The sequence below is a fragment of the Ambystoma mexicanum genome, chromosome 3p, assembly GCF_040938575.1.
Source record: "Ambystoma mexicanum isolate Mex_15411 chromosome 3p, UKY_AmexF1_1, whole genome shotgun sequence".
In the NCBI taxonomy this organism is placed as follows: domain Eukaryota; kingdom Metazoa; phylum Chordata; class Amphibia; order Caudata; family Ambystomatidae; genus Ambystoma; species Ambystoma mexicanum.
In genome coordinates this window covers 813,272,050-813,294,827 of record NC_090925.1, presented here as the reverse complement: position 1 = coordinate 813,294,827, position 22,778 = coordinate 813,272,050, and the positions used below count along the sequence as shown (strand labels likewise).

General features: G+C 45.1%; 1 protein-coding gene across 1 annotated transcript; it reads right to left on the bottom strand.

Annotated features, from left to right (window-relative positions):
* Window positions 1-4,413: 4,413 nt before the first annotated feature.
* Window positions 4,414-19,536, bottom strand: LOC138580925 (serine protease 33-like). The gene is made up of 6 exons (XM_069651858.1): window positions 19,340-19,536; window positions 15,324-15,428; window positions 12,014-12,176; window positions 8,746-9,017; window positions 7,313-7,485; window positions 4,414-5,887 (listed from the first exon to the last, which is right to left on the bottom strand). Exons 1-6 carry the CDS (start codon window positions 19,383-19,385, stop codon window positions 5,570-5,572), a joined length of 1,077 nt encoding a protein of 358 aa, XP_069507959.1. The 5' UTR covers window positions 19,386-19,536; the 3' UTR covers window positions 4,414-5,569.
* Window positions 19,537-22,778: the final 3,242 nt, after the last annotated feature.

The window sequence follows — 22,778 nt, the reverse complement described above, 5'->3', positions numbered from 1 at the left end:
CAAGTACTTTCATTGCCCCATTTTGATGTTCAAAATCTTCATCTGAACCTAAAGCACAAAAGAGTACTTTTGTCTTGCTTACTGTTCAATTGCCTTTCTGAAACTCACTCCACAAGTCTGAGTGTTTGCTTTCATGCTGTTTCAATTCTGCTAAGCACCATGCTATCATACTTCCGTGGTTTATCAAATCGTGGGTGGAAAAGTACTTAACAAACTCCTCAAGTGATGTAAGCTATAAATCCCAGTTTGCAGTTCGGACGGATTTGATAAACAAAAGCATTATGTCCAGCATATGAATGTACTGAAGAGCAACTCTGAGTGTTGTTTTTTTCTTGAGATTCTTTAGCCTCAAATGCTTACATTTAGGCCATCACATTCAAACTTGTCAGAACTATCACAACGTAATTATGGGCTGCTTTTGTTTCTTGGGAATCATACGCTTGTACACTTTTAAGTAAATCCTTCAACTCAGGTGCCATCCTTTCCTTGATTGCAACATGCTCTTTGTAGAATTCATTGATGATGCATTTGAAAAGTGAAAGCCTCAGTGACCGGTGTGCTTCAACTGCTCTCGTTACGCACTTTCCTGATAGAATCTTCAACACAACATTCCTATCAAAAAGTACAGTTGAGGTAGCCTCAATGCCTGTACCATCCAAGAAAGAACCAATAGCTAGAAGCATCACCCTTATTATATGTAGTTCGCCCGGTTTAAGCATCCAGTTCTTTGACAAGCTTCTTTTAGCCATAACTAATTCTAAAACAGGTTTGTAGGTGCCAAGATCCAATGTTACAACTGTTTTTGATTCTGGGGTGACAACAGATGTTATTTTCTCCAGCTTCTTCATGAATGTGAGCTGTGTGTGTGTGTGTGCTGGTTGGGCTGGCATCTATGAGTGGAAGTACACAGAATCTAGTTTTTTTTAGTTGGAGGATCACTTATAATGGAACTGTAAACTGACCAAATCAGAACTGTAGTGAGTGGTTCTGACTCTGTCTCACATTCATCAGTCTCGGTTTCTTCAGTGAGATTACAATGGTAAATCGGTATGTAGGAAGAAAAGTTTATAAATAAAGTACATTCCCATAAAACATCAACAATAAAAACATAATTACAGATCAATACATATAAATAATTTCCAACAGCATGACAACCACAATAAACTTCAAAAATACAAAAAGCAACATACCAAACAGTTTTCATTAACTATTTTCTAACAGCTAAAGCATTCTTTGAAAATGACAGTAGAGCTCAACCCACACATACTGAATCTGCCTATAGCAAAAAGGACAGGACAGGTTCATACTGAAGAAATCCATGGCCCCGCAGGAATGGTTTTAGCATACGATTCCTAATAGGCGAGAAGGCTGGGCACAACAATACAAAATGGGCCAGGTCCTCCTTGGGCGCATCACAGAAAATACACGATTTGTTCTCATCACGTTAGACCATGCCGCCACCACTCCTCGCAAATGAATGCAATTAAAACATACCCTAGTGATCACAATGTGTTGAGAAGGGTTCTGTGCCCACCGCATATACCTCTGGAGACCTGGACCCATAATTTATTTATTGGGTATTTATAATTCACCTATTCAGCAAATGATGTTTCAAGGCGCAACAAGACAAAAGGGGGGGTGGGCTGGGATGAAGAAAAACAAAACGGTCCTACTAGGCCTTGTGACATTTGGATCATGCAAGTGCAGTAACAAGAAGTCCGGGGAAGAGGGGAGGGAGGGAGTGCAGGACAGAGCGGAATACGCTAATGCTACGGAGGGAAAGGAAGTGCAGGTCACGGTAGCGAGCGCGCATTTGCGGAGAGGAGGAAAGGAGGGAAATGGCCCATGGGTTAGGTGAGTGCTAAGGGGAGGTCAGTTGGACAAGTGCCAGGGGAATGCAGAGAGTGCAGGTGAAAGAAGGTCCACGTGCTAAGTGCGAGCAACAGGGCTGGGCGGGCTCAAGGGTTGCAGGCAGCCAGGCAAGTGCAGGGGAAGGGAGCCCGGTAGGGCAAGTGCAGGTTTAGGGGGGGGTCAGGGAGACCAAGTGCAGGGGTAGACTGGTCGAGGAGGGTCTGGTGCCCTGTATGAATCAGTAGGAACCAGGCAGCCAGTCAAAAAGTGGCAGAAAGGCAAATTAGCAGGGGAGGGGGGGATAGTGAAGGAGGAAGAGAAAAGGAGGGTCTTGAGAAGCTTCTGGAATTTAAGGAGATCTGGCTCAAGTCTGAGAGGGGCAGGGAGGCCATTCCAGAGGGAGGCACCTGCAGAAGAGAGCAATCTACCCCCAACTCTTTGCTTGGAAAAACGTCTGCTCTGCAGAGAGTTGGAGCTTGGGGACCGAAGGGCTCTAGGAGGGAGGTATTTAGGGAGAGCAAGTTGGATGTTGCGGGGTCCGAGGTCCCAGAAAGCTTTGTGGGTGATACAGAGGGTCTTGGATTTGATCCTCGCAGCATCCAGGAGCCAGTGGAGAGATTTAAGGCTGGAGAGATGCAGTCCCTGGGCTTGAGGCCAAGGATGTCTTGCAGTCCTATTCTGGGTTAGCTTAAGGGGGCAAAGAGAGGAAAGAGGCAGATTGAGGAAGAGGCTGTATCAGTAGTCTAGCCTAGAAAGAACCAGAGCTCTGGAGACATTGAGCTTCTAACAGAATGTAAGGAAGGGGAGAATGCATCTGAGGAGGTGAAGCTGAAAATATGCCTTCTTGGCAAGGTCTGTGATGTGAGGGGAGAAAGAGAGAGAGGAGTCAAAGATGACATTATGGTTTTTAGTCTCACAAGATGGTTTGGGGAGGGGACCCAAGGAGAAGGATCTCAGCCTTACTGGCATTAAGACAGATTTATTAGCTGTGCACCATGCCTGAATAGCACTCAGACAGTCAGCAATGAGAGAGGAAGAAGAGGAGGTAGTGGAGGGAAGATTGAAGGAGAGCTGTGGGTCATCAGCATAACATTGGAATTGAGGAGCGAGGGAGGAAATCAAGTGGGCCAGAGGGGCAAGGTAGATGTGCAAGAGCCACAGCGATAGAATCGAGCCCTGAGGGACCCCGCTGGTGGAGAGTGAGATAGAGGAGAGGAAAGGGCCCAGTTGCACCTAGGAAGGTCGATTGGATAGGAAACAGGTCAACCAATCCAGTGCCAGATCTGTGATAACAATTGTATCATGGAGCAGCTTTATGAGGGTGGCAATATTGACTGTGTCAAAAGCAGAGTGCAAATCAAGGAGGATTAGAACAGAAGGCGTGTTGGAGTTAAGGTTTGAGAGGTCTTCACAGGCATTCAGGAGAGCAGTTTCCATGCCTCTGGATTCTTCGAAGCCAGACTGGTGGTCATGGAGACAGCCAACAGATTCAGTGTGGTGGGTCAGTTGGGAGATGACCAACTTCTCCAAGAGTATGCCCGGGAAGGGGGTCATGGAGATAGGGTCATAGTTAGCTGGGCAGGAGGGGTTAGCGGGTGGCTTTTTTACGAGAGAGTGCACAAGGGAGCGCCAAGGCAGGAGCGAGAGAGGAAATGTTGTCCTTGATAGTTCTGGTGGAGCAGGGGTTCACCTGTTTGGAGGAGACTTTCAGATAGTAGACAGCTTTAGAGAACTCATCCGGTCGTGTTGTTTGTGAAATGGGAAGCCAATGCAGTACATGGAGCCTGGGATGGAAGCGGAAAAGTGGAAACTGCAGTAGGATTGGCAAATTCCTTACAGATTTTGAACAGTTCAGCCGTATTGTTGGTGGACCCGGGTATGCAAGCTTGGATATGGGCCCTCTTCTTGGAGCATATGGAGAGACGGTATTGCCTTAGGAGCAGGCGACAGCATTCTTGTGATGGGATAGTGTAACATGCTAGATACTGTTTGGGTGAAATAAGACCAATACAAGTTGTCTTCAGTTTCAGCATGATCACGTGTTCTTGCTTCTTTGCGTGCTCACGCTGAGCACCAAGTCCATTCTCATCTTTTCGGGAGTCAGGGGTACCAGTTGGGTATGGCAGGGCGCAGGAGTGCTGCATGGTCCCATTGTCCTTAACAGTTTAAGAAAAGTCACAATTTGTCGCTAGGACCAGTGAAATGATTTTTACCACCCAAAAAGAAGTGATACTAGGCCAATCCCGTACCACCCACCCCCGGCCCCCTCTCACACCCATGCACCTCGTACACTTGGGCAGCATTTGCTGCATGGCGTATCAGCATGGCACACCCTGCTAGTGGCGACCTGGGTGATCACCTTGTCTTGCATGCACTAGAAATGGTCTTTTTACTTACAGTGCCACCTTCAGACAGTTCCAATTTTGGGATTAGCATCCCCCGTCTTTGTTTTTCCTTTTTTCTTTTTTTCTTTTGTTTTGCAACATGTAAAAGCGCATTCTGATGAATACTATTTTTATGGGGATTTGTGTTCTATCAATTTACTGAAAGCACTTTCCAAAGTGAATGTTATCATGTTTATTTTCATCAACATATATTGTCAAATATAACCTGTAACATGATTAGTTTATGATTTTGAAAAGCTCACAGAATAAATATTTACATAAATAACATATATGGCCTGAAAGACATCACAAAATCTCATACATTTTTTAAAACATTAAATAGCTAAATATGCAAAGGCCCGTAATGATTATCTGAGCTGAACAATGAACCTTTATAAATTAGACACATTCTGATCAAAGTGAACAATGAAGGACATTCATTAACTGCAATAAGAGTGATGTAAATTAAATGGAAATGTACAGGACATATCGGTGCTGAGCAGAAGGGGGGAGAAGAGGCCAGTTTGGGGCAGAATCCTTCAGTATCATGGAGGTGTGGCCATTTCATGACCCTTGCTTCTTCTCAGCCAATGTTGGCCTTTATACTTAAATGATGTCCCACAATGTGACCTCAGTCTGTTGTCGCATCCTGTGATGTAACACGTGTGTGAGATTTCTGAAGGCTGCGGTTCCCATAAGGTGGCTGGGGTCTTCCCCGCCATCGTTTCCTAACATGCTGATGGCCAGATGAGATCCTGTTGGGGACAGATGGTAGGCTGTGCGCTATGGAATCCACATGTTACAGCAGTTCTGGAGAGGTGGAACATTTCACTAGAGAGGGAAGTCATTTTGCCATGTTATTCACAGGGCTTTGGCTCTCTCACTACACCTTTTTGGTGGGGAAGGGGGGCAGGGAAAGCGTTGAGAGATGGCGGGTACCAGCCCATTTGAGCAGGGAGTGGCCACAATCTCTGAGGTTATGGGGCTGTACTAGTTAGTGCAAACAATTACAATAATAAATATGACCATCAATAAATAATCACAGATACATTTCACATTCTATTTTATGGTCCATTGAAGAGCCATGACAGGAATGTTCTGAAGACTTTCCGCTCTTCTGGTGGTGGGTCCAGGCTGTCATAGATTAATTTGGGGTCTCTGGCAGTTGTGCCGGTTTCTTCTCATGCACAATGATCTGGGTCCTTCATTGTCGCAATGCATTTGCCCAGAGACTCACTCTCTAAAGGGATGGTTGCCCCTGGATACCCTGGTTTCCTCTGTCAGTGCAGGTTGGAGGTGCCACAATATTGTCCGTTATCCAAAAGTGTCCCTTTTTAAACCATTCTTAACAGCCTCATGATGAAAATGGCTGTGACAATGAGGATCAGGCTGCAGGCAGGAAGATGGGCACTAGAGCTCACCCTGGACACACTCGGGAACTCCCTTTGGACCACGCTTGCAGCTGAGATATTGAGGGTCAGGGTTGTGTCCCCAATCTCTGGCACATATTGCTTGATCCAGTCCATGTAGGCGGTGACCTTGCTGTACACTCCTGGCCGGTTCACCTGTGCGCAGCCCTCCCCAAAGCTCGAGATTCCCACCAGCAGCCAGGCGCCGTCCTGTCTGCAGACCAGTGGCCCTCCGGAGTCGCCCTGAAAAACACAAGGATGCATGTATTATTTCCTCTGTGCTGTGCATCCTTTGCTGACCTGGTCCTCTCTCCTGCACGCTACAACTATTGCCATAATGATAGATTAGAAATCACCTGCGAAGCGTATCTCCAGCAACATGTGGTATCAACCCATTACTGCGCAGCAAACAATACAGAGGACAAAAATGTTACAAGAGGCTATTGGTCACCCTAAACCACAACCAGAGACCAGGAAAATGGGTTCAGTGTGACTACGTTGGTGTGAGATATCTCCTGCCATAGAACCAAATATCCTGCCTAATCCTACTCTGCAACCCACCATAAACCACAACCAGGTACCCGGAAACCAGGCCCCAGAGATGCATAGTGCTGAGCCTAAGAATAATGACCGTCAGACAGAGCAAACATATCTTAGTCTGCTCCTAGCTGTGAACCTAGTGCCACTACCGTGAAATATGAGGATGACCACTACCAGCTCATCCAGATCCAGAATGTAATCCTGGAACAGCTGGCTCGTAAGAATAAACGACACACTCCTGACACTCACCTCTCCTACCACTATGCTCAATCTCTACTTTACACCAACACACAATAGAGCGCGGCTATACCCCTCTTTCAAATACGAACAATACTCCATGAACACCTCAACATCCTGCTAGAACGCAGGCCTAATGCCACCAGAATGCAGTCACAGAGACCAACCACCACACATTCAACAGATCTCACACTAGCTGCACACATATTGAGTGCACCCAAGCACCCTATAGTACCCTACTCTCCCGACTGACCTGGACTACGGTCCCCAAGGGCGTTCAACCCACAAGCGCTTTGAGCTCATACCAATGATACATAGAGCGCTATATAAATGCCAAATAACAATAACTGTGGTTGAAAGAGCCAAGCAATATGGATATGTCTTCCTTCTAAGGAAGTTTGTTCATTCTCTGGCCTTCAAAGACACAAAGCTAGGGCATTACGTGGGGGTCGGGAACATAGTTTTTTACTGACACATAGGATGAGGGAAAACTGTGCAATACCCATTGAGGATAGTCAATGGCTCTTTGTCCTCATTGCCAGGCTCCTTGTAATGGCCAGATGAAATACATCAATGCTCCAAAATGAAAGAAAATGCTTGTGAAGAATACCTCTGCATTCCTTAGGCGGGTGGAGTTTTAAGCATGCACGTACAAGCAAAACCTTTGTTGGTGATTAGATATACGCAATCTAGGGACAGCACATTAAACCAATGATTCTGGAACAAAAATGTCTTCCCCCAGGATAAAAGATTAAAGAAGATGTTGATTAACATGGTATGTGAAGATAATGATTAGAAAACAAGACGCAAAAGAAGGGTTGCATGCCGGAACTGTCAAACTGTCATACGGGGCACTTTCTGTTGAGTGGAGAGCTACTCAAAGTAACTCACCTGGCAAGCATCCTTTCCCCCCTCCGCATATCCTGCACAGATCATGTCCTCCTTCACCAGGGTGCTGTTCACATCCAGTTTGTCATTCCCGATGTGGTAGAGCTTGTCACATGTGCCGGCATCTATCAGAGGCAGTTTGAGCTTCTGCAGGGTGCCGGGGGAGGGGAGAGACACTGCAAAGTACAAATGGGATTTTTTTAAAAAAATGTTTTGTATTCTCTTTTCTAAACTCCTTTCCCAGCCTACCATCCTTGATTTCATTTTGCCTTAGTTCCACCTTTTGTTTACTTTCCCTCAGCAATCCACTGCTCCTTCATTGCCTCTTCTGTACTTGATACTTTCCCTCTCGCCCAAGCTTGTAGACAAATGTCAGACTTTCGTGAACCTCCCACCCAAATGCCCCAAAGCAAATTTCACTGAATTCATGCAGGTTTTTTATTTTTTTCTGAAAAGATAGCAGAAATATTTTCAGAGTTCTGTTTTCAGTGTTACTATAGAGTTTTGTTGCATTTGACTGTGGTTGATTTGTAGGCATTTGTATTAATTGCCTATATTCAGTTTGATCTTTTCAATGTCATGGCAATATTACATTTTAAATGATCTACTGGACATTTACATTTTTATCTGGAATCTATGAATCTAAATGACGTCACTATACCTTTAGCCAACACACCATTCTGACATAAAGCTGGAGAAATCTTTACATGCCATTCTAGAACCGAAAGGTACATTGCTTTTTAGGATACAGCATAACTAGTCCAAACTCAGAACCTTGTGCTTAGTCCACAAAGGACTGCAACAGATCGGTTTTGTCAATTAGCTTGCAATACTGGTAATGTGTGAACGCAAGTGCGCATTTTATGCATTGTTTGAAATTTCTTAACACTATCAAATCTATCAAATGCAGGTTTTCTGCCTGGATAAGCACTCCCAATCGTGGCTTGCAGCTAATGAATGAACGCAACGATGTGAAGCGGTTTGTTAAAGAATTCACTAGTTGGTCGAAGAGCCACTGGCTGTCATATTATACATGGTGCATTTTTGTGTTGAAGCATGTGTTGCGTGCTTGCCACAGCTTTTTTCCCCCACACAAAAAATTGACCTTACCACCTCAAGCGTTTGGACCAAGGTGCGTATAGAAATAATGTCCTGTTTGGTGACCCATAGCAGATGTTAAAGGTCTTCCTTTTGATCAGGTATAACAATTTAGGCGACGTGACATTACCACCAGTTATGGCCCACCAAACGTGGGCTTGTGTTAGTCATGATGAACAATATTCTGCTATTTCCCTTGACTCTTTTTAATTAAAAAAAATGTAAACCTATGCTCTCCTAGTATCTCAAAGCACCTAGGTCAAAACAGCTCTCATACAGATATGATGAATGGCTGTTCTACAAGCCACCTGGCGTATCCGTCTTAGATGTACCATTACCTCCAGAAGAGATGAACCCCCAGCCAGTGACCGAGCAGATCATGCCAGTGGGGAACTGGACTGAGACATCGGGGAGGCAGACGGGCAGGATGTAGTCTGTGAAGTTCACCGGGGTTTGCAGCTCCAGCAGTGCGACGTCTCCAGATGAGCCGTACTGTGAAGTGTAGCTGGGATGGACTTTGATCGTCTTCACTCCTGAGATCACGGCTTGGGGGCTATTGCCTGACAAGTGCAAGCTTCCAAGGGCAACTGAGGGTTTAGCGATGCCCCTCCTGAAAAAGAACACAGACACAGTAAATCTCTGTTTTAGCCTAAATCATTCATGCAGAGACCTGGTTATGCAGAGTTGCTCTTAAAATGAAAACATATTCTCTAATAATCTGTTACCTTCCATTTGTGCCATATATGGTGATCCATTACTCCATAAATGTACCACAGCAGTCTTATATTGAGCCCTTTGCTCTTGTTCTCCACCCTCTTGTCTCTTATTGTGACCACAGGAACACTTGTCCCCTGCAATCTTTAGCCTCTTGTACCATATTTACCAATTTTAAAGATGTCAATGTCCATATGACACCCCTTTCCCTCATTTCCTCCAGTATAGTTTCTGAAATGCTGGTGCTTGAAATCCTGTGCTACTGCTGTTGTTGCACCCCTCTGAGCTCTCCTAGGCCCATCCTAAACCTTTTGGGGATCTAGCCTCCCAGGCCCATCCTTATGCTTCTGGAGTTCTAGCCTCCAGAAAGAGACACATTCTCCAGATGAGGCTTAAAGAACTAGAAAAACAGCACTGGGTTTGGCTTTCAGGGCTGACTAGCTTACCCCAGAACAGGTCACCAGTTCAGATGTGGGCTCTATGGCTATCTACATTATACTAAATGTGGTGCTCGAATCTGTACACAATACTCCATGTGTCACTGCATGGTCTTCCTGATTAAACCATAGTGATATGTGATGAGAATGGGAATGAAGAGCTGGGTACACTTCTGGGGTGCAAGCAACTCTGTGGGTGATGCTTTGGTGCAACCTTTTTTATCTCATGTTGCGGTCCCAGCTCTAACGTCTTCTTGATTGAGGATAGTGGCCTGCTTTTCAACCTCTATTTGTACCTCTACCTTTTTACTCTGTGTGCTATGACTTGTTGAAACATGACCTGAAATTCCCAATCAGCCTTTCAGGATAGACAACTGCAATCTGGAAGCAGGAAGCAGGTGGGCCTTAACAACAACTGCTGTAGAAAGAGTGGAGTTGCCAGACCTCAGTGTTCCAGTACAACAGCAGGAGGTGGGAATCTCCAAGCAACAAAGACCCGCAGGAGGATTCAATGTCTGGCCATTGTGTGTCATCCTTATTCATTAGTCACTCCTAATTCTGTGAAACATCTGAATTAGCAGCAAGTGAACTGTTTCTTTTATCTGCTGTGGAGGGAGCAATCTGAGCCTCTTCACTTAGTTTCTGATGGAAGAACGGTCAGGAATCAAATGATGAGAACAAACTCAAACTCTCTCCCCCATCTCCCCCCCCCTTGCTCCACCACTCCCTACAGTGATACGTAATTTTGTATAGTTATATGGTACTCTTTAGTTTGAAGCATTTGCCCCCTTAGGTTAATGTTACCTTTGTAGGTCATCTGTGTGTGGTGTGTTTTGTCTCTGGTCTCTGCCCCACTTATTTCATACATCCACATACACTGGCTCACCACTTGTTCTCATCTTTGTGCTATTGTGCTAAGACCCTTTGGGGGGAAGGCCCCTGCCATCTGCAAACGTATTATTTAAAGTAAATTCTGGTCAAAATTGACATCCCGGGACTTCATATAGAACCAGTGGTAGAAGCTGCCACCCGTTAACTGCCAATGAGCCAGCCCAGCATAGTTTGTACTTTTGTTTGTGTCGGAGGTCCAAGCAATGCCAGGTTATGGACACAGCCTGCTCTCAATCAAGCCTTGCTTTGTGGAGGCTTGGCACTTTCACAATGAGTTTTTGCAACAGTCCATGACAAAAGAAGCACTCCTCTTGGGGCTAGCCAGAATCCGTATAAAGGATGTGTGCGGCAACGCATATGAGACAGGAAGACAAAGAATTACACAAGAAGAAGCTCTTAATTTGGAAATGATAAACTTGAGAGGCACAGCTTCACCTCACTGATGAGGCAGTCTAGGCCGAAACATATGTCTGGTGTTGCTGATGGTACTCTTGTTCAGAGCAGATTTGCAAAGCATTTCAGTGCTGGACTGCCCTTGTGGGTGGGACAAAGACTGATATGCAAATGAAGATTTCTAATCTGAGCAGGGTACAGTGAGCTAGAATGTGGTTGTAGACCCTCCTGAGATGAAGAAATTCCATAGAACAGGGTATTTAATCCATGTTCATTTTCGGTAGAGGGGCTCCCACACTCCTATGTAACTTTGTAAAACTTTGGGTTTCACCCTAAATTGCCCATGGTAATCCAGATGTGGACCCCTTGCTCTCTGTGCTTAGAGGGGGACAGCTTCACCTCACTGATGAGGCCCGACAAGGTCGAAAAATGTGTCTGGTGTTGCTGATGGTACTCTTGTTCAGAGGAGAATTGCATAGCAGTTAAGTGCTGGACTGCTCTTGTGGGTGGGACAAAGACTGACATGCAAATAGATTTTTTCTCTTCTGACAAAGGTACAGTGAGCAGCTAAAACATGTTTGTAGGCCCTCCTGAGTGGAAGAAATGTCATAGAACAGGGTAATCGACCCATGTTCGTTCTTGGGGCAGGGGCTCCCTCACTCCTTTGTATAAATGTGTGTGGCTAAGCTTATGAGACAGGAAGACGAAGAATCACACAAGAAGAAGCTCCTAATTTTAAAATGATCAACTCGACGTCGGACAAATAGAAGGAGGAAGGGGAAAATATTGAAATGTTTTAGGGAGGAGAGGCAGGAGATAGATCTTAATCACTGTGGACTTCATGAGAATGATCAAAACGTCCTGTTTTATGTACCTCTAATTTTCAATATACCACCTAAATATGACTTGGGATCACATGGAATATTTACAGCCTGGCATACATATCAAAAGATCCGTACACCGCTTTCTGCAATTCTACAGGTAGGACATGCCACAGCAAGGGGGTGGTAAATTAGAGGCGATTCTACAAAGTTGTTAGATAGTTAATTTGCATACCAGAGATCACACAGCATCTTGCACCAAACATAAAAGCTTCACTTGAGAGGTTTATCTGTCCTTATTCATAATGTTCCAAAAGCTATATGGGAGATTACTGCTCCTGGGCACTTACATTCTGACGCAATGAGCGGCGCAGACCACCCATCGATCTGTTAACAGGGTCCCTCCACAGACATGGCGGCCTGATAGGCGGATGCTGACTTGCCAGGGCCACTCCCCACTCCGGGCGTTCTGCCCACCCACAATCCGACTTTCAAATCTGGGTCTTCCACAGGCTGTAGAAAAGAAAATATGATTTAAATATTCAAAATAACAGATTAAGACAATTCATAATCACCCATTCCAAGCAGCAATGGGAGGCACAGGTCTTAAAAGGTCATTAGCACCCTGAGCGGGGGAGCCAGACAATCAGGCATCTTCAGTGGTCGAAGTGTACGAAAAGAAGTAGTGGAACTATGTTCCCTGCTGGCCTGCACCCACTCCCCACAAACCCAATCACCACACCCCCACCCACATACAATACAAACCCCCAAACACATGGACCTGATGTTTAGGGGAACGTTAAGTGTAGTGCACTGAAAGTGCAAGTTTCAACTTCTTCCTACACTTTTATTTTAAAACCAAACAATTCCGGAACGGTTTCTTTTTAAAATAAAAGTATAGGAATGGTAAGACTTCATTTTAAAAAGTAGAGGAACACCGCTCCCAACCGCTCCCCCTTACTTCGACCACTGGGTGTCTAAGAACGTGGGCTGACACTACCAGTGAAAGCCTGCATTCCAAGCCGCCTAATGGCTGGCTCCCTTACCTGCCATCTTCCCCCGCCAATCCTGTTTTTATCTTATTCCCGCACCCCTCGCCCCATCCCACTTACCTGATGATGCCAGCGGGGATCCACCGCCGCAGCTCCTTTCCCCATGTGGCCGCCATGGAAATGGAAAAGGGGTGCTGTATGGAGCACCGGCTTCCAATTCTCTGGTGGCCATGTTGGTATAGTATTTTGTCTCTGAGAACGGGACGCTGCGAGGTGTTCCGTTCACCGAAGAAAAGACTTTTTAAAAAAACATTTAGCACCCATGCAGCACAGTACATCGGTGCTAATGGTGATATGCCCCTCCTTGGCTGGGCCCACCCTATGGGTAATGGAATGCCACCCTCATTACGGGACTGTCGCTTATCTCGGGCCCTTAACTTGGGTGGCAGGCCTTTACCCAGAGGATGGGCCCTCCAACTCGGGGCATATCGCCTGAATATAAACTCATGCAACACTCCTTAACTATATGTGGTGATTACAGACAATATCAACATAGCTTTGACAGGATCGGAAATAGTATTTACTCCCCAAAATGTATATTAACTTCAACCTTTTTGTGTTTTATGAGCAGTGTAGTTGTCATAGCGTCACACAGGGCATATCTGGTCAGTCTGGAGTGACCGTGCAAGTAAAAATTTACATGGACTTCCACATAAACTTGGATGTCCACACTGCTACATAGTTGAAAAACAACAGCCCTACTGTCCTCTGCCAGAGCCACTGTCAGGAAAGATGTTCCATGGAACGCTTGGCAGAATGGTGGCATTCTCTTTCGGATCTGACATTGGTTACGAAGAATGAAAAGGTTTGCTAGCAAAATGTCACCAGGGCCTGGACACAGTAGAATACGGCACAGAGAGCTGTAGTGGTCTGGGCAGGATAAAGCAGTTTCTTGTTGTTTTGAAAGTCGGGATTTGAAGGTAGGTGTCTGGGATAACAAATTATACTTGGCTTCCAAAAATGGTTGTGGAATAGGAGAAGAAAGGGCTTGAGGAGTGGAAGGGCTAGCAGGTCGTCCCAGCATAGCTTCACTGTCAGGTGCTCATAATAAAACATATTCCTTAAGGGGCTAATTGGATTGTTGCATTGCTGACAGAGTCTCAAAGGAGACTTTCTTCATGGGCAATGTATTGTTTGAGATGCTGGGACCCCCTCCCTAGTCTAGTTTGATTTCTAATCAGGTGCTTGTGAAGAGAATTATCAAGTCAGAGAACTTCAGAGAAGCGAGGGGTGGGGGGCTTTGGCTTCTACCTGGCCGGGCTCGGGTGCCATTAAGGACCAGCAATGGACTGATCTTGGCAGGCGTTTAGTTGCTTTGCCGGCTCCAAGACTAGGCCCATTTAAAGCCTTAAGTGAAGCTGTAGTGATACAGTGTAGAGATAGCACAGATTGGCATCTAGGCTCTTAAAAAGTCACAGCTAAGTAACTGATTCTGTGAGTGACCCTGGGCAGGTCACCACATCTCCAAGTGTTCCAGAGTCAAGGAGAAGTACTTATCGCAACTCCTCCTTTATGGAGAATTTTCAAGTTCCATTGTTTTACTTACTTATTTTACAAAAGGAACATAACCACAGCAACATATGGATTCTGCTGGTTTTTAAAGATTGCTTGTTGTTTGTTTGTTTTGTTTTGTTTTATTACTTGTATTGCGCACCAGACCCAGGGGTAACCGGACGCATTGCATATGACAATTTACAGCTTAGTTACAGAAACACAAGGCAAATATGGAGACAAAAATATATACAAGGTAGAAAATAATGGTACAGGTATTTACAGTCCTACTCAGACAGGCGGTGAAGGCTGAGAGGTAGGTGTGTGCAAAAATATAAACAGTGGAAGGACATGTGGAATAGGTCAGGGCAGTTAGTAGTCTATTATTTGTCCACGTCTTTGATCCAACTTGTAAGGTTGTGTCGGAAAGTGGGTTATGGTTGATCTGTCCGCAAGGTGGATGGTAGGGAGTTCCATAGTTGAGCTGCTTTGACCTGGAAGCTACAGGCAACAACTCTGAACAGTTTAAATCTAGGTGTTGAGATGTTGTTAGAGTTTGAGGACCTGGTGAGTCTTGTAGGATTTATTCTCGTGAATCTCGTAGAAAGGTAACGAGGTGCAGCATTGTTTAGACATTTGTAAACAAGTGAGGCTACTTTTAGCTGGATTTTCTCATGAGTTGAAAGCCAGTTATTGGCTCTTCTAAATTCAGTAATGTGGGCTCTTCTGGGAATACCTAATGCTGCTCTAAGCGCGTTGTTCTGCAAGATTTGAATTATTTTGATAACTTCCTTATTGGCCCCAATGTAGAATGAGTTGCAGTAGTCCAACTTCAATAAAACGAGAGCTCTAGCAAGTGTGATGCAGCGATTATTGGATAGGAAGGGTTTGCCTGCTCTTATCAGTTTGCAGGTGTAAGCGGTGGCAGAAGCCATCGCATTGACCTGCTTGTTGCAAGATAGGGTAGAGTCCAAATAGAAACCCAGCATTTTGACCGCGTGAGCGGAGGTGATTTGATTGAAATTTGAAAGTGAATTTGTTTAGAAAGTGGATATGCTGTCAATACAATAGTTGTTGTGTGCCATACACGCTGCCATCTTATGAAGATAGTACTTACTCTCGTTCGGCTGCATATTACTGCCAGTAGTGGCGTCAAAGGTCACGGTGTCAAAGGTTGTGGAGCCAGAGGTTGTGCTGACATTGGACTTCACATTGTTGGTGCCTGAAGAAGAAGAAGAAGAATTATAATGCATGGTGAACATTCACACCTGGGAAGCACAAGCCTGTTACTGGTAAAGCCCAAACTACTAATAAGACTAACTTAAATACATCCAAAAATCTTTTAACATATCCTCAAAACTATGAGCCTTTGAAGAGAAGGCTGGGTATTGCTGTATACCATGTACCTTGCACTGTTTCCATGATCTGCAGTGGAAATAAATAGAACTAAAAAACTGCTAGAAACAGTAGAAACAGTAATAACCTTTTCGAAACGAATTGCATTAAAAAAGATGATTTCATATTTTGCTTGGAAAATTTAATTTATAAAATAAAGTTCTGAATTAGTTAAAATCTCACCATTGATAAAAACCTGAGATTTTAACCTATTATTAAAAATATATATACCAACGTAACAATGTAAAAAGCATGCACCATTTGCAGTAAAAAGTAAAGCACATTAAAGCGAAGCCTGAAGGAAGGATAAATGTATCCCCCAGACCCCAAGTGATGCTACTTGTTAACCTCACCCTACTGACCCATGTTGTCTCTCCTATTAGCCATCACAGACCTCCATCACTGATGTTATTATTGGGGTATTTATTAAGCTTTTACCTAGTTTCGGGAAGCAACCGAGCACTTTAAACTCATAGTGGAAGGATACAATGAGGGAAGCAGAGAATCAAGAGAGCGGAGAGCTATTAAGATGATATTAAGATGATGCTTATGCAAGACAAGACATCACTAAATGATATTCAGGCCTATAGTAAGTGCAATGGCATGGTGTCAGATGGATGGCATGTTGTGCATTTACATGAAGGGTTAATAGGATCTTGGGATGTGGTTACAGTTCTTGATAGAGTTCAATGGGGTACAATTGTAGCAGTACTCTTTGGTACCAGGCATTCAGGTTCGATTGTTCATGGACGTCTCTGGTTGGCATGGTTTCGGTGCATGCTTGGTGTAGAGCGGATTGTTCTAGTGGAGTCAGGGATGGAGAAGAGGGAGGAGGATGGTTAAGCAAAGGTGAACTGGCCAAAAGGGGAAGGGATTTCCCTACGGACAGATGCCCCTGCAGATGTTGTCGGGGCTGGGACAAGTGGATCATGTGGACTAGGAGTACGTTAGTCATTTTCCCACCACTGTATTTTCTAATATCCTTTTTCTGGACCTTAGAAAATATAGAGTAGGACTATAAGGTTAGACTGTCTACTGTGCTAGAAAAATCCTATGACTCCAGATCTTAAGGCAGCCGGGCTCCCACGGTTAGAAGGCGGTTTAAGATAGCCAGTCTACTTTGTGCTTTGAGGAGGACTTTGAGGGTAGCCGGTCTATAGTGCCTATAATAGCATATGAGGGTAGTTTGTCTTCTTCACACTGTATCACACAGTGAGATCAAAAATGAGCTCCATCTGAGCTTAAGGTACTTATAAATGCACCACTTCGGTGGAGATCTACCGCAGGCACGGCTCTGTCTCCGCACACTTTAGAATGCAGCTATGACTATGTCAAATTTGGTCTAACCGGACACATAACGACTTCGCCCAGACTTGCCTCAACACCCCTTCCATTAGAATACAGCGTCGACCTATGCCACTTTTTCAGTCTAGCTGGGCACACATCGAGTCTCTCACATTAGCGCTCTGTCGTGACCTCCCTCAGCACCCGTCCACATGCTTGCCCCTTGCGTTGCTTAAAGGAGCCTAGCCAGCCCACCTAATGCCTAAACCTGGCCAAATGCAAACACGCACTGTAGGCCTTTCTGAGAATCTTCCCATTCCTGGACTTCGGTCCCCAAGGGCGTTCCTACTACAACACACGTTGAGGCCATACAAATGAGAAAAGGTGCTATATGAATGACGACAATACAATACAATGTAATACAATACATTTCAGACTGACCGACATGTGATGGGCACAGCTCTGATGCTATTGGCCTACCAGAAGAGTCTGCCCTCTTGGAAATTGTTCTTCCGTACCCATAGGCCAACGGGTAAGTAGTTAGAAGTTGATCGAGATCTGTCTGTGTGGGACAGTGACTGACATCCCAGGCCAGGTGTACATGGTGGCCAGATCTGTGTTTAGATCAGACTGTTTCTGAACAAAAGGGAAAATGGGGCAACTAGAGGCCCTTTTTGAATATTAACGAGGCATCAGATACATGTCGCCTCCATTGCACACATCAGCAAAGGCTTGCAATGAGACTGCCTGCAAGGCACAGCAGTCATCATTTCACACTGGGGCATACACTTGAATACCCTCTCCCTTCGTACCACATATTGAGGAATCCATCTGTGGTGCAGGCACGCACTGATGGTCCACTATGTGAATGGTTACGGCTTGCCTTGGGCCGATGGCAGTGTATTGTGACCATATGAGTGGTTCAAAGCCATTGATATATCTCCCCATGAGTCATAAAGAGGAGGGAGAGGAACCCCCCCCTTTCAGCCTCTTCCACTTCGCACTCGGCCACTATGATTTGGAATTGCAAGCCTCAGTATTGAATCAGTGCGATGTGAAGCCTGCGCCAGGTGGCAGTCCTTGCAAATGCTAAATCCTTTTATACCTCTAGCCCTCTTTTCCTTTAATGTACTAATTTCTGTCGTCTGGGCAACAAACATGGTGTGCCTTACGAAACAAATAAAGAAGAAAAAGGAATAACAGAAACTCTGCTTATAGGGTGCTCTCATTTCTGTTGGAGGGTGCGTTCACCGGATTTGCAATAGTATTTATTAGAAAAATGTCCCTTTTGCTTTCGCTGAATATTTTCCAAACTATCGAGTGGAAGCTGAATACTATTACTAACTATACTACTTAGCACACCAGATGCCACTGCCTACTGTCCCTAAACGCTCACAGCTAACTGGACCCACCCACTTATTACAGATGCAATGATCGCATACACGTGCGCACCCAGCCCAGGGGCGGGGACTAATAAATCTCGCGACACGATCCAGGTTGCCTGTTCTCCGGGGTTTTAGGACGTGACGTAGTTGGCAGGAGTTATGGCATATCATGTAGCACGTCTCTGCTTTACACAGCATTTGGTATGCCTGCTGGCCTGACTCCAGGCCCAGTCATGCCGTAAGAGAGGAAGTGCCTCACAGTATCTGCAGAGAGCTGCAGCGTGCACTTGCCACGCTTGGAAAAATGATTGCAGGCGATTTAGAAGAGCTGGGGAGAGTCCTTTGCATGTAAGGCGTGTGCTTGAAATGTATTGTATTGTGACTAAAATGGCAGTCTGTCGATTCTGCTGACATGAAAATAAGCCACACAAATGAAGTCCCAGTAGTTCCAATATCTCTCCAGAGCACGAGATCACTTCATGAGACCATAACGGACATTCTAGCCTTTATGTATTTATTTTATTTTGCATCCCCCCTCCCCCGCATGCTTCCGCTGTAATTGGGAATTTGCAGGCATGATGTCACTCCCTTGAATTATGGAAATAATTGAAGAGCGTCTCATTATTTCTGTAAATTATGGTTTTTGCAACCATTAACGCATGGCCAATAATAAAAGACGTGCTGAGCGCATGCTAACCTTTGCACTAGTGCACATTTTCCGTAAAGTGCTCTGCTAAGTGTTTTTTCAGGGTTCTTACCCTTTCACCACTCAGGAGATGCGTTCATTTGAGCAGAGGCCTTTCTCCCATCTTTTGGCCCTCTTAACCATTAAACATAATTAACCCAGGCCAATGTTTGATGTGATATTTCTCTCTATGTGCATGTTATTTGGTGTCTCCAAGGTAATGTGCCTATTTAATACTGAAAGCTATGGGGAAGAACGACAACGGCCCGACTCTTGGCCTCCCATCACAATTATGCCAACTCAAAACCCCACCTTTCCAAGCAAAGCCACGAGATTCCAAAAAAGAAAAGTCACTAGTCACTCCAGATGTAAAAAGCACCTTACCCAGGATGAGGAAGAGAAGTGCTCCCATCAGTGAGGAGGGTCCCATTGTCTGGCTCAGTGGTGGCAGCTGTCAAGTGTATCCACTTTGTTCTGTTTGCACCAGGACTGTCTGCTTGTCTCGGGGTATCTGGGGTTGTCTTCCTGGCTGCGCTGTGAAGACGGTTCCACTTGTCTCTGCTGCCCAAGATTGCCCTCTTGTCTCCGCTGCCAGTGTTTCTGCCTGGAGTGAAAACACATTGCTTCTTATATTGTCCTCCCAGAGGGGAAGTCAGAGAAAAGATCACAGATGGCGTAATTCTAAAGTATTCACCCATTGTGCTCATTCCAGAACCAGGCTCATCAAAAATGTGGACTGACCAGTTCCAGGGATTTCAGAGAAGGATGCCTTCCTGCATCCCCTCCCACACTGAACGTGCCACGTTGCTTTCCTCGATGCACACGTGATGATGTTGGCTGCGATTGTGTGGCTGCAGGGCTGGAACCTGGCAAAGTTTCAACAGGTACCAGATCTCGTGAGCGAGCTGCAGACTGTCCCGCTGTGACGTCAGTGTCCGCATGTGACTCACAGCTCCTGGCAATGGAGAACGCCAAGAGCTTAAGGATCAGGAGTGAGGCAGGTAGAACATGACTGGTGGATGAATCTGATTAGGTAATGCTTTTTGTGAACTACTAGTACTTGCATTTACTCACGGGGGAGGAATCAGTATGGTACAGTGCACAATCACAACACAGGAATCATAGTGTGTCAAAGTAGACTATGTGCTTGGTGCTGGCATTTGCATTGTTACACTAACATTGTGCAGGTAGTAAAAGTAATGTCACATACCCCATGAATGACTGCCATTCGTACAATTACAGGAAGTGACATCACCTAACTGTTATACCTTAAAATTTCAGTAATGTTGACACCACACAGATTTTGCAGCATGGACTGGTTGGAGTTGTGCAACTTGGGAGTAGCTTACATGGGTTGACGGGTGAAGGTAACATTTCATAGAGCAGCATTTTGACAGTTTTGCCTTAGGTCTGGTAAGGAGCCCCATTCTAATGGCCAGGGACATTATTGTTCCAAACCTCCTGCGGTTCCCTCCCCTTAGCTGTGGATGACGGATGCACAACGTGCAATTTCAGATTCATATTATATCTGCAATTTTATGGCTCCTGACATTCAGGACAAACCAAGAGTGGGAATGCTTTAGGGGGAACCATGATATATGCACTGACAATCTTTGATTCCTATTGTCAGTGGGTGGATATACTTTACTGACTGACAGTTTGAGTGAGTAGGAGTTTAGGATGAAAATTCAGTGTTTGGTGGTGGCAAAGAGAGGACCGACACCCCTTACCCCCTGGGCCATACTGTGAGTTATGGACCACGAAGAGTGAGCTCAGGAGAGGACGCATCTGGACCCCTGCGTTTTAGGAGCCCTGTAATTTAATGGGCCATTTCTATTATTAACTGCTTGGGGTTGGAGTGCACTTACCATGCAGCCCTATTTACATCTCAACTCAAAATTCTATTAGTTCCTTGTGTACCCCAGAATCCAGCTAGCACATGAATACTTCCATCTGATTGGGTATATTGTGTTTACTTTTCTCGATAAAACCTTAAGCTGCCCACATTAATGAATTGAGGCGGGTTTATGTTGCCCGAGAACAATGTGCATAATCTGTTGGTGCACCGTTTTCTTTACTGCCTCTTTGCGGATTCTGTTTGATAAAAAGCATTGGTTTCATCTGCTACTCCTGTGGTGGCTCTTCTTGAGGGTGAGTGTGTTTATTCATTTTTTATTAAAAGCTGAAAGGGCTGTGGGTCACCTGCCAGTTTCATATGTCATACCTGTATGTGGCATCTACAACAAACGAAACCTCTACAGTTTGTGATGATTCACAGGATCTCCTCACTTCTCCCCCTAGGTGAGCCCTTCCCTGTGAGGCTAGCGAGGTGAGCCCACTATGCAATATTCCTTCCAGGGATGCTGGTAAGTGGAACCTTACGGGGAGAGAATCCCCTCTTGGGGATAGGGACTCCCATTCCATGAAGGAACTCCCTAACTCTCTATCCTATGAGGCCCTCAGTTCATCTGTACCTCAGGAACTCCAACCTGAACAGACCACTGTTTGCTATTGTAACACCTCTTCCCTTACTCAATTAAAATCCACAACCACTGAGAAGAGGACGAGTGAAGGAAACATGGAGAGTGCCAACAGCTTGGAATCCAATCATAATGGGAAGAAGAAGAGTGAAGGAGTAATAACGATCACTCCTCCGTTAGAAACATACATCACTGGGAGAGTTGGAACCATGGAGTAATGAAGACTATTTCATGGAGACTGAAGAAGGACAATAATCCTCCCCTGGGTAGGACCTAGAAAGATTGTATCAAAATTGAAGAAGTACTTGCAGAAAGGGAAAGCCAACGCCGATCAGCTGTGGCCTGGGAAGTTCAAACCTGGGAGAGAGAAACCCAGGGTTTTGTCCTCAGTTTAGAAGATGTGGCAAATTTGAAGGAAAAGCAGTCCAGGAGCCGGCAGCGAGCCGACTCGCAAGATGTTTGAAAGATCCAGGTGTTGGAGTGACCCCGATGAGGAGGACCATCCGGTCTGCAAACTACGCAGAGACCACCGAGCATAGGGTTCTGCAGAGCCGCAGAGAAGTGCCGAAAGCCAAAGAAAGAAATGCTGCAATTATTTACCAGACCAAAGTAAGTCTGTGACTCGAGGAAGAACCATTGATGCCAAACAGTCAAGACAAAACTAACAGGATTGGCGGGAGACCTGGGAGGGGACCGGCGCATAGAGAAGGCAATAACAAAAGTCAAGAATACTACAAGAGTCATCTCCCTTTCCCTGTAATTGGGAAAACATTAAATCAAGTCAAGACTGCTACGGGAGACATCTCCCTCGTCGCAGCAGTAGTGAAGTAAGTAAAGTCAGCCAAGAGGACTACAGGACTTATGGCACTCGTCCCAGTAGCAGGAAGTGTCTCCTTAAGAGTATAGAATGAATACAAGAGCATTGGAGGAAGGGAACCTGGTTGCAGGTCCCATTTGAACAAAAGACTGTGATTATCAGGAGGAACAGTCAAAGCAACCGAATGACTAAAACACAATCAAGAATAGAAAAGAGAGAAAGAGACACTTACAGAAACACAGGGATCCAAGATCATTCAGACAGAAGTATAAATGGACATTTAAGAGAAGCTGGAAGAGTCCCCTTAAGGAACTAGAGGGGTTAATTAAGAATTTCACAAGGAACTATATAAAGATAAGCCTGTCCAGGAGAAGGGAGTCCTTCTCCTGGACCACTTTTGTTTGCTGAACTTTTTTCATTAGTGGTAGGGTCAGCGTAGGTCATTTTTGGACGGAGAATGGACTAGTTTGATTTGAACAACATCACTGACAGCAAGCACCATAGTTGGATATGTATTAGGCAGGGC